The 12923-nt window shown below is 41.7% G+C and overlaps 1 protein-coding gene across 1 annotated transcript; it reads right to left on the minus strand.

Annotated features, from left to right (window-relative positions):
• Positions 1-432: 432 nt before the first annotated feature.
• Positions 433-12783, minus strand: LOC135504166 (coenzyme Q-binding protein COQ10 homolog A, mitochondrial-like). The gene is made up of 5 exons (XM_064922501.1): positions 12260-12783; positions 11432-11584; positions 10843-11035; positions 10479-10580; positions 433-10260 (listed from the first exon to the last, which is right to left on the minus strand). The coding sequence occupies exons 1-5, from the start codon at positions 12388-12390 to the stop codon at positions 10093-10095; spliced, it is 747 nt and encodes a 248-aa protein (XP_064778573.1). The 5' UTR covers positions 12391-12783; the 3' UTR covers positions 433-10092.
• Positions 12784-12923: the final 140 nt, after the last annotated feature.

The raw sequence follows: 12923 nt of genomic DNA on the forward strand, positions 1-12923 counted from the left end.
CTATTATTTTATTTTTTACCCTCTACAGCTTCTGTGCTTGACACTGCAAAGGAAACGACTCGATAAGGAGTTATGGCAATATGTATTTGGACTACATTGTATGGATGCACATTCCCAATATTCCATTGCACTGATAATTGTGATTTTGTAGTGAGCAGTGACCAGCTGCTCATGGTCAACCAGAATGTAACATTTTGCTGAAATTCTAATTGAAAAGAGCACGAGTAGTGTTTGTTCTCCAACTGATACCATGGTTACAGAAGTGTAAATGAACACATTAAACTTAACTTAGGTAAAACCAATTTGATCAGCACGCCAAACTCAAACATATGCTCATACACTGCTTCTCAACACCCGTTTGTCCATTACTGCTCACTTTAGATCTAATTGGCAGAATAAGTAAGAGGCCTAATTAGGAATACGGTAACATGATTCACAATTCCACCTATCTTTATTTACAATACACATCATGCACAGAAATACAATTGCCATATGTCAACACCCGACGGAAAATGAAAAGCAATGAATACAGCAGTTCTTAGGAAGGCTAGAGGTGCAATACTGTTACATCAAACTGGATGACCACTAGCAACTTATTGGTTGCTTTTGAACATAAAAAAAATACAAAAGAAGTTGATTTGAAGTATTGCGACAGTGGTTAAGTCTTGGGAGTCTTGCATGAGAACAAAAGAATAGTATTGAATCTAAAAGACACTTAAAATAGCTTCCTATGTTAACCTTTCATGACCTCCCTAGAGTAAATTCCACCATCATAGTCCTTTATTACACAACTAAAATATGTGCATGTTTTCCCATTAAAACGTAGGCAAACCCAACAAATACAATTCAAAAGAAAACATCCTACACAAGTAGCCATATCTTTCAAGCATAAATACTGCAATAAAATAACTTTGTCTTGTCTAATTTATGAACACACTCGGTAGCTTGTCTTGACACAGCCATCTTGACACACTTTATAGAATTTTCACAGCATAGACAAAGCTCCTTTTCTCCATATTTACATACAAGCTCAACATTTAAAAGGCGCAGACTACATTTAAAACCTTTTTTTTCTCCAAGAAAAATAAAGCACTTGAACAACATTCTTTCTGCACACACAAAAGTGAAGAAAAGCTATTTTATATATCTCAACAGTACCAGTCAAAAGTTGACACACCTACACATTCCAGGGTTTTTCTTTATAAATAAATTTTCTACATTATAGAATAATAGTAAAGACTTCAACACTATGAAATAACACATGGGATCATGTAATCAGTGTTAAACAAATCAAAATATTGAGTTTCTTCAAAGTAGCCACCCTTTGCATTGATGACAGCTTTGCACACTCTTGGCATTCTCTCAACCAACTTCATGAGATAGTAATCTGGAATACATTTCAAGTAATAAGTGTGCCTTGTAAAACGTTAATGTGGAATTTCTTTCCTTTTTCATGCATTTGAGCCAATCAGTTGTTGTGACAAGGTAGGGGTGGTATACAAAAGATAGCCCTATTTGGTAAAATACCAAGTCCATATTATGGCAAGAACAGCTCAAATAAGCAAAGAGAAACGACAGTCCATTTGGAAAATTTAAAGTTTCTTCAAGTGCAGTCATAAAACCTATCAAGCGCTATGAAGAAACTGGCTCTCTTGAGGACCGCCACAGGAAACAGACATCTCAACAACTGTTCAGAGGAGACTCCGCGAATCAGGCCTAAATGGTTGAATTTCTGCAAAGAAACCACTACTAAACAGGACACCAATAATAAGAAGAGAGACTTGCTTGGGCCAAGAAGCATACGCATTGGACATTAGACTGAAGGAGATCTGTACTTCGGGCTGATGAGTCCAAATGTGAGAGTTTTGGTTCCAGCCGCTGTGTCTGTGAGACGCAGAGTAGATGAATGGATGATCTCTGCATGTGTGGTTCCCACTGCGAAGCATGGAGGAGGTGTGATGGTTATTTGCTGGTGCCACTGTTCGTGATTTATTTAGCATTCAAAGCACACTTAACCAGCATGGCTACCACAGCATTCTGCAGCGATACGCCATCACCTCTGGTTTGCTCTTAGTGGGACTATCATTTGTTTTTCAACAGGACAATGACCCAACACACCTGCAGGATGTGTAAGGGCTATTTGACCAAGGAGAATGATAGTGCTGCATCAGATGACCTGGCCTCCACAATCAACCGACCTCAACCCAATTGAGATGGTTTGGGATTAGTTGGAACGCAGAGTGAAGGAGAAGGAGCCAAGAAGTGCTAACCATATGTGGGAACTCCTTCAAAACTGTTGAAAAAGCATTACAGGTGAAGCTGGTTGAGAGAATTCCAAGAATGTGCAAAGCTGTCATCAAGGCAAAGGGTGGCTACTTTGAAGAATCTCAAATAAAAAATATATTTTGATTTGTTTAACACTTTTGGTTACTACATGATTCCATATGTGTTATTTCATAATTGTGATGTCTTTACTATTAATAAAAATAAAGAAAAACCTGCAAATGAGTAGGTGTGTCAACTTTTGACATGTACTGTGTGTTGATATACACACACACACACAGTTGAAGTCGGAAGTTTACATACACTGAGGTTGCAGTCGTTAACTCGTTTTGCAACCACTCCACAAATTTCTTGTTAACAAACTATAGTTTTGGCAAGTCAGAACATCTACTTTGATAAATCAAAAATAGAACTGTTTGTCCATAATGACCATCGTTCTGTTTAGAGGAAAAAGGGGGAGGCTTGCAAGCCAAAGAACACCATCCCAACCGTGAAGCACAGGGGTGGCAGCATCATGTTGTGGGGGTGCTTTGCTGCAGGAGGGACTGGTGCACTTCACAAAATGGATGGCATCATGAGGGAGGAAAATTATGTGGATATATTTAAGTAACGTCTCAAAGACATCAGTCAGGAAGTTAAAGCATATACATCCATGATGGCATAGCAGTTTAGACGTCTTTTGTCCTCGTCTTGTCCCATACACATATATACACACACATACATATATACATACATACATACATACATACATACATACACACACACACACATATACACACACATATATATATATATACACACACACACACACACATATATATATATATATATATATACACACACACACATACACATATATATATATATACATACACACACACACACACACACACATATATATATATATATATATATATATATATATATATATATATATACACAACTTTTTTTTCATAATTTTTATAAATTTTCCATAAACTCATCTTCAAAACACTCTCCTGCAACCCGCCTCACCAATTTATATTTATAAAAAAGTATTATTTACCTCAAATCTGTAATCCTCCAAGAAGCTAGCCAGAAACTAGCCTGAAGCTAGCCAGAAGCTAATCCAGAAGCTAGGTCAGAAGCCAGTTAGCTTCTTTACTGGCAAATCGTTAGTATTCAGCTACCATGGTTTGTGGTCATCAGCTATCCTTTAGCTCGAAAATCTATCAACAGTTTTGTACGGCACGGCTCGGCTCAGAACGGAACATACCGGACCAATTTCTCTCCATGTCCCTGGATTTCTACCACTAACTCTGGATATTCATACCTGGATCTCACAGCTAGCTAGCTGCTATCCGTGTGACTATCGGTTTTCGTCGATTCCGGAGCAAACATCAATTATTCCGGAGCTAGCCAGCTGAAGAGTTCCATCAATCACTCCTGGGCTGCAGTCACCTATCCGGACCCGTTTTACTGCCTACGCAGAGCCCCACCGGGCCTTCATAACTGGACTGCCGACGTTATCTACCCGAAGGAGTTATCCGGCTGGCTCCTCCGTCGTGACGTTACCTGAACACCCATCTGCGGCCTGCTAACCGTTAGCTGTCTTATCGGCTGCTATCAGAATAGACAATTGGACAATTTATTTATTTAAATTGCACCCCCCACAGCAACTCGCCCAAGCCTTCCCCATTTCTCCTTCTCCCAAAACCGTTCAGCTGATGTTCTGAAAGAGCTGCAAAATCTGGACCCCTACAAATCAGCCGGGCTAGACAATCTGGACCCTTTCTTTCTAAAAATATCTGCCTAAATTGTTGCCACCCCTATTACCAGCCTGTTCAACCTCTCTTTCATGTCGTCTGAGATTCCCAAAGATTGGAAAGCAGCTGCGGTCATCCCCCTCTTCAAAGGGGGGGACACTCTTGACCCAAACTGCTACAGACTATCTATCCTACCATGCCTTTCTAAGGTCTTCGAAAGCAAAGTCAACAAACAGATTACCGACCATTTCGAATCTCACCATACCTTCTCTGCTATGCAATCTGGTTTCAGAGCTGGTCATGGGGCACCTCAGCCACGCTCAAGGTCCTAAACGATATCTTAACCGCCATCGATAAGAAACATTACTGTGCAGCCGTGTTCATTGATCTGGCCAAGGCTTTCGACTCTGTCAATCACCACATCGGCAGACTCGACAGCCTTGGTTTCTCAAATGATTGCCTCGCCTGGTTCACCAACTACTTCTCTGATAGAGTTCAGTGTGTCAAATCGGAGGGTCTGCTGTCCGGACCTCTGGCAGTCTCTATGGGGGTGCCACCGGGTTCAATTCTTGGACCGACTCTTCTCTGTATACATCAATGAGGTCGCTCTTGCTGCTGGTGAGTCTCTGATCCACCTCTACGCAGACGACACCATTCTGTATACTTCTGGCCCTTCTTCGGACACTGTTAACAACCCTCCAGGCAAGCTTCAATGCAATACAACTCTCCTTCCGTGGCCTCCAATTGCTCTTAAATACAAGTAAAACTAAATGCATGCTCTTCAACCGATCGCTACCCGCTCCTACCCACCTGTCCAACATCACTACTCTGGATGGCTCTGATTTAGAATACGTGGACAACTACAAATACTTAGGTGTCTGGTTAGACTGTAAACTCTCCTTCCAGACCCATACCAAACATCTCCAATCCAAAGTTCAATCTAGAATTGGCTTCCTATTTCGCAACAAAGCATCCTTCACTCATGCTGCCAAACATACCCTTGTAAAACTGACCATCCTACCAATCCTCGACTTTGGCGATGTCATTTACAAAATAGCCTCCAATACCCTACTCAACAAATTGGATGCAGTCTATCACAGTGCAATCTGTTTTGTCACCAAAGCCCCATATACTACCCACCATTGCGATCTGTACGCTCTCGTTAGCTGGCCCTTGCTTCATACTCGTCGCCAAACCCACTGGCTCCATGTCATCTACAAGACCCTGCTAGGTAAAGTCCCCCCTTATCTCAGCTCGCTGGTCACCATAGCATCTCCCACATGTAGCACACGCTCCAGCAGGTATATCTCTCTAGTCACCCCCAAAACCAATTCTTTCTTTGGCCGCCTCTCCTTCCAGTTCTCTGCTGCCAATGACTGGAACGAACTACAAAAATTTCTGAAACTGGAAACACATCTCCCTCACTAGCTTTAAGCACCAACTGTCAGAGCAGCTCACAGATTACTGCACCTGTACATAGCCCACCTATATTTTAGCCCAAACAACTACCTCTTTCCCTACTGTATTTAATTTTATTTATTTTGCTCCTTTGCACCCCATTATTTTTATTTCTACTTTGCACATTCTTCCATTGCAAATCTACCATTCCAGTGTTTTACTTGCTATATTGTATTTACTTTGCCACCATGGCCTTTTGCCTTTACCTCCCTTATCTCACCTCATTTGCTCACATCGTATATAGACTTGTTGATACTGTATTATTGACTGTATGTTTGTTTTACTCCATGTGTAACTCTGTGTCGTTGTATGTGTCGAACTGCTTTATTTATCTTGGCCAGGTCGCAATTGTAAATGAGAACTTGTTCTCAACTTGCCTACCTGGTTAAATAAAGGTGAAAAAAAAGCTTGCTCGCAAATGGGTCTTCCAAATGGACAATTACCCCCAAGCACAATTCCAAAGTTGTAGCAAAATGGCTTAAGGACAACAAAGTCAAGGAATTTGATGGCCATCACAAAGCCCTGACCTCAATCCTATAGAACATTTGTGGGCAGAACTGATAAAGCGTGTGCGAGCAAGAAGGCCTACAAACCTGACTCAGTTACACCGGCTATGTCAGGAGGAATGGGCCAAAATTCACCCAACTTATTGTGGGAGCTTGTGGAAGGCTACCTGAAACGTTTGACCCACGTTAAACAATTTAAAAGGCAATGCTACCAAATACTAATTGAGTGTGTGTAAACTTCTGACCCACTGGGAATGTGATGAAAAAAATAAAAGCTGAAATAAATCATTCTCCCCACTATTATTCTGACATTTCACATTCTTAAAATAAAGTGGTGATCCTAACTGACCCAAGACAAGGAATTTTTACTAGGATTAAATGTCAGGAATTCTTTAAAACTGAGTTTAAATGTATTTGGCTAAGGTATGTAAACTTCTGACTTCAACTGTATGTATGTATACATATACACATATATATATATTAATTACACACACACACACACACACACACATTACCGTTCAAAAGTTTGGGGTCACTTAGAAATGTCCTTGTTTTTGAAAGGAAAACACTTTTGTCCATTAAAAACATCAAATTGATCAGAAATACAGTGTAGACATTGTTAATGTTGTAAATGACTATTGTCAGATTTTTTATGGAATATCTAGAGGCCATTATCAGCAAAAATATCTAGAGGCTCATTATCAGCAACCATCACTCATGTGTTCCAATGGCACATGGCACACTTTTGCAAATATGTTAGCACAGCTGAAAACTGTCGTCCTGATTAAATAAGCAATAATACTGGCCTTCTTTAGACTAGTTGAGAAATTGTCAAACTGAAGATCTCGTACAACGGTGTGTACTATTCCCTTCACAGAACAGTGCAAACTGTCTCTAACCAGAATAGAAAGAGGGATGGGAGGCCCCGGTGCACAACTGAGCAAGAGGACAAGTATTTTAGAGTGTTTAGTTTGAGAAACAGGCGCCTTACAAGTCCTCAACTGGCAGCTTCATTAAATAGTACCGCAAAACACCAGTCTCAACATCAACAGTGAAGAGGCAACTCTGGGATGCTGGCCTTCTAGGCAGAGTTCCTCTGTCCAGTGTTTGTTCTTTTGCTCATCTTAATCTTTTTATTGACCAGTTTGAGATTTGGCTTTTTCTTTGCAACTCTGCCTATATGTCTAGCTACAATAGTCAGTTACAACATTAACAATGTCAACACTGTATTTCTGATCAATTTGATGCCATTTTAAATGGACATAAAGAAAAGGACATTTCTATGTGACCACAATACAGTCGTGGTCAAAAGTTTTGAAAATAACACAAATATTAATTTCCACAGTTTGCTGCTTCAGTGTCTTAAGACATTTTTGTCAGATGTTACTATGGAATACTGAAGTAAATTACAAGCAATTCATAAGTGTCAACGGCTTATTGACAATTACATGAAGTTGATGCAAAGAGTCAATATTTGCCGTTTTTGACCCTTCTTTTTCAAGACAAGCAATCCGCCCTGGCATGCTGTCAATTAACTTCTGGGCCACATCCTGACTGATGGCAGCCCATTCTTGTATAGTCAATGTTTGGAGTTTGTCAGAATTTGTGGGGTTTTGTTTGTCCACCCGCCTCTTGAGGATTGACCACAAGTTGTCAATGGGATTAAAGGTCTGGGGAGTTTCCTGGCACTGGACCCAAAATATTGATGTTTTGTTCCCCGAGCCATTTCGTAATCACTTTTGCCTTATGGCAATGTACTCCATCATGCTGGAAAAGGCATTGTTCATCACTAAACTGTTCCTGGATGGTTGGGAGAAATTGCTCTCGGAGGATGTGTTGGTACCATTCTTTAGTCATGGCTGTGTTCTTAGGCAAAATTGTAAGTGAGCCCACTCCCTTGGCTGAGAAGTAACCCCACATATGAATGGTCTCGGGATGCTTTACTTTTGACATGACACAGGACTGATGGCAGCGCACACCTTGTTTTCTCCGGCTTTGCTTTTTTTCCCGGATGCCCCAAACAATCGGAAAGGGGATTCATCAGAGAAAATTGCTTTACCCCAGTCCTCAGCAGTCCAATCCCTGTACCTTTTTGCAGAATATCAGTCTGTCCCTGATGTTTTTCCTGGAGAGAAGTGGCTTCTTTGCTGCCCTTCTTGACACCAAGCCATCCTCAAAGTCTTTGCCTCACTGTGCGTGCAGATGCACCCACACCTGCCATTCGCTCAGTACTGGTAGTGCCCCAATCCCACAGCTGAATCAACTTTAGGAGACGGTTCTGGCGCTTGCTGGACTTTCTTGGGCACCCTGAAGCCTTCTTCACAACAATTGAACCGCTCTCTTTGAAGTTCTTGATGATCCGATAAATGGTTGATTAGGGTGCAATCTTACTGGCAACAATATCCTTGCTTGTGAAGCCCTTTTTGTGCAAAGCAATGATGACGGCACGTGTTTCCTTGCAGGTAACCATGATTGACAGAGGAAGAACAATGATTCCAAGCACCATCCTCCTTTTGAAGCTTCCAGTATGTTATTCAAACTCAATCAGAATGACAGAGTGATCTCCAGCCTTGTCCTCGTCAACACTCACACCTGTGTTAACGAGAGAATCACTGACATGTCAGCTGGTCTTGTTGTGGCAGGGCTGAAATGCAGTGGAAATGTTTTTTGGGGTTTCAGTTCATTTTCAATTAATCTGATCACTCTTCATAACATTCTGGAGTATATGCAAATTGCCATCATACAAACTGAGGCAGCAGACTTTGAAAGACATTCTCAAAACTTTTGGCCACGACTGTACACACACACACAATTATAACATATTAGGAACACCTTCCTAATATTGAGTTGCACCCCCCAACCCCCCCTTTGCCCTCAGAACAGACTCAATTTGTCAGGGCATGGACTCTACAAGATGTCAAAAGCATTCCACAGGGATGCTGGCCCATGTTGACTCCGATGCTTCCCACAGTTGTGTCAAGTTGGCTGGATGTCCTTGGGTTGGTGGACCATTCTCGATACACACGGAAACTTGAGTGTGAAAAACCCAGCAGTGTTGCAGTTCTTGACACCAACTGGTGTACCTACTACCATACCCCGTTCAAAGGCACTTCACTTTTTTGTCTTGCCCATTCACCCTCTGAATGACACACATACACAATCCATGTTTCAATTGTCTCAAGGCTTAAAAATCATTCTTTAACCTCTCTCCTCCCCTTCATCTACACTGATTGAAGTGAATTTAACAGGTTCCATCAATAAGGGATCATAGACTGACCAGGTGAAAACTCTCATGGAAAGAGTAGGTGTTCCTAATGTTTTGTATACTCAGTGTATATTTATAATCAATAACTTCAAAACAAATACATTTTAAAGAAGCACTTATTGGTATAAGCAATACTGTACATTTAAAATATATTTCTAAGATAAATTAATTTGACATGAATGTACGACTTTAATGTGGCAGGTAAGTGGAGTGCACCTGCATCCATTCTTCAACAATCTGAAGCATCAACAGACATACTGTATGACAGACTCAAAATGGACCATGTCATTGGTTGACTCAATATTGTGTCCTGTTCACTCACGCTTACACAGCAATACATTAAATCTGTTCCAATATGTGTAGTGGCTTTTTTGTTTTACAACTAGATTTGGAAGAAGGATTCTTCTATTTAAATTGTGCACAAGCACCAATGCAACATTGAAGATTAACCCTTGTGAGGAGGTAGATGGCAGATTTTTACAAGACATGATCCAGGCTAAGATATGGGACTTTCAACTAGTTGTGAAGGGTGTTTAGCTGGGCTGATTGCCCACACTGATTGCTTGGTCCTTACTCTGATGTGAGGTTGCACGAAGTGGCATCTTAGCCTGGTCCCAGATGGTCCAAGATCTCAGAAGTGCTGTCTCACGCCAGTGTGACCCTAGGAGTTGTCAAGATGGCACAAACAGTTCTGGGACCAGGCTAATGGCACCTGGGTGGCAATGGAGATGGTTGGTGGTGTAGTGTCATGCAGGTCCAGCTAGGTGATACAGGGAACAGCCAGGGTGAAGGTGCAGGCTGTTTTGGGACAAGGGCACACAATGGCAGATGGACCTCACGTTTGGTGTACCTCATGGAACATTAACTCCCGTGGGACGCGTGTCTGTGGGCCGTAGAGCGTGCCGGCCCGGCGCTCGAAGGCAGACACATTTTTCTTTACCACCTCGTCAAAAAACACAGTTGCTAACTGAGAGTGGAGCAAGGAGCGGAACTCAAACGAGATCTGTGTGGCAGGAAGGAAGGAGAGGTCAGGATGTCAGTCGGAGAAGACATACAAAAGAGAAAGAGGATAAGCAAAGGATAAGCTCTGTTAACGGATATAACTTAGACTATTCACATGCACAAGGTCTATGCACAAATAGAGAGCAAGATGAGAAGAAACTGAGAGGTTGGCAGCATGAGATAAACAAAAGGGCTGCAAGCTGGGGCTGTCATATTCACCGAAACGTCCACAGTGCAGGTGCGGGGATAACCAGGGATTCCAGGACTGAAGCGCCATATCGTCTCCAGGTGGTTAAAAAGTGTTCCATCTGTGCACACCGCCTAAAAAATGTAATCCAATAAGAAAGGGTTACTTAGAGTAATCTATCATCAAACCAACAATGATCATCACATATCTCATCATAATTCATGAATCCTCAATTAAGCGGGACTAAATGGGATTGCAAAAAATCTGGTAACTTTCTCAAGAATCCCAGGTTTTCAAGAAATCCTAGTTGGAAGATTCCTGAAACCAGGAGGGAATAAGCAGGAAATCTGGAAGTTACTGGGATTTTTAAACCATAATTAAACAGGAGGGACTTACTTTGACCATGTGGGGTCGCACCACGCTGATCATGGATGTGTATCGCTCTACGATGGGTGGGAATCCCACCTCTAGCTGAGCTTTGGAGTGGCCTGCCCTCTTCATGATGGTCTGGGACTTCTTACACCAGGGGACAAAGAGTTTGTAGTCATCCACGTTGGCTACCACATCATACATCTCCAGCATAGAGTACCTGAAGCAGCATAGCAAACGGAGTTTGAAAACAACATGACATCCCTTCCACTTCGTGTTTCAAATAGGCTAAGCCCTATTTTTTCCTTTAATATGAAATCTATCTATGCATTCAAGCTCTCGTTCAAGCACTCGTTCAAGCTTGTAACGGGCAGGGTAGCCTAGTGGTTAGAGCGTTAGACTAGTAACCGGAAGGTTACAAGTTCAACAAGGTACAAATCTGTCGTTCTGCCCCTGGACAGGCCGTTAACCCACTGTTCCTAGGCCGTCATTGAAAATAAGAATTTGTTCTTAACTGACTTGCCTAGTTAAATAAAAGGTAAAATACATTTTAAAAACTACATACAGAAATAGCAAGTCCTACAATATATTATATTTCATGTATGGTACATCTTACCCCAGTATCCTTCGCTCAGAGTACTCCTTTCTCTTATTTGTGAACCCCATGAAGGTTCTGCTGTGGGGAACTGATGTCATTGTGTCCCAATTCTGCTGATGGCAAAGCACTCTGGGAGTCCTAGTCATTACAATACCACATGACGACAAGTGTCTGATAGGGAAGGGAGAGAAAGGATCATGTTAAAAATACTGGAGTGTAACATCTCTAACAAACACACTTTTCCAGACGGGCTTCCTGCCTTTAGAGTCAGGGCAGAAATAATATATTGCCTGCAGGGGGAAAAGGTTGCCAGTAGTGTCCTAACCTTCAATGTCGAGGACAAGCTACTATATTCTGAGTAAACACATGAATGGAACTATGTGTAATGCGACCCACTCAGTCAGGTTACGTGAGGTGGCTTGCAGAGCTGGCATGTTTTGCTATTGGGGTCTGAATGTGCTCACTACAAATAACTGTGTGACAGTCATAAAAAGTTTAATTACAGTCGTAGACAAAATTACAGAGCACTACTGAGAAAGTGAAACCAACACGAAGAAAGCCACAATATGCATATACAACAATAGTGACATTGATAGGATTGAAAAGGGAACTTTTTAGGCCTTAATGCCAATTTGATGATTAATAGGAAGAACACAAGTTACTAATTGTTTATATTCTCTGAAAAAACAGAATGTTCTTCAGTGTGGACCTATTTGAACCAGATGTGTAAGTGCTTTGCTGGAACATAAACCTGCACCAAAGGGGATTCAAAGATATGCACAATGCGCATGCACAGCACTGATTGGTTAATTGTGTCACATAAAGTTATCAATTTATGAATCTCACCTGATAGTCTGTGTCATATGTTCTCTTGACCCCGCAGTGTGACATGGTGAACGCCCAGAGCCGACAGCAATCTCCAAAAACTCACTGAATGTCCGCACACCCATCGGTATTCGCCGGGCAGTTGCTGCCATTGTATTTTGGGTTACTTTATCAGAACCTCAAGTAGAATAACGGTTCACGGAGACCGGATCTGTAGGTTTCTGTTAAACACCGACTTTAGCCAATTTCGGATTGGCAATTTGAAGCCTTTCCCAGTCCTATTTCAAGGCATCCATCAACGTCAGACACGGTGTTGATAAGCTTCAGTTCACTTATCCAAGTAGACGCAACCAAAAAGGCCGCGTTTACATAAGTCGTTTATTTATTCCAAGCTCGATGTCCTGGGACGCTGAAGGTGCATAAAATGCGCGTTCAAGTTTTTCCCCATACGGCGACAACTCTTTATCTCGACCGTATCTGTTTAGTAAAATAAACACCGGTATTGGTCAGGCTCATGGCCAGGGACACACTGTTCTAAAACAGAGCAACTGTCCTATCAGTGCATTGCTGCCACCAACTGTGTCGGAGGTATTACAATCCCAACCGCTCTGCACCCAAAGAACATTACTGGGAGTAAGCAATGATTTCTTTTATAATTAACGAGTACAATTTTGAAATGGTGAGA

Source organism: Oncorhynchus masou, chromosome 18 (assembly GCF_036934945.1).
Source record: "Oncorhynchus masou masou isolate Uvic2021 chromosome 18, UVic_Omas_1.1, whole genome shotgun sequence".
Lineage (NCBI taxonomy): Eukaryota > Metazoa > Chordata > Actinopteri > Salmoniformes > Salmonidae > Oncorhynchus > Oncorhynchus masou.

Bases quoted from the DNA above. Each gene is read 5' to 3' on its own strand.
- LOC135504166 (XM_064922501.1), bottom strand. From the start codon at position 12,390: ATGGCAGCAACTGCCCGGCGAATACCGATGGGTGTGCGGACATTCAGT. The intron at 11,585-12,259 runs GTGAGATTCATA...CTTCCCTATCAG, and splicing joins CATATGACACAGACTATCAG to ACACTTGTCGTCATGTGGTA. The intron at 11,036-11,431 runs GTAAGATGTACC...ATGCTGCTTCAG, and splicing joins TCTGAGCGAAGGATACTGGG to GTACTCTATGCTGGAGATGT.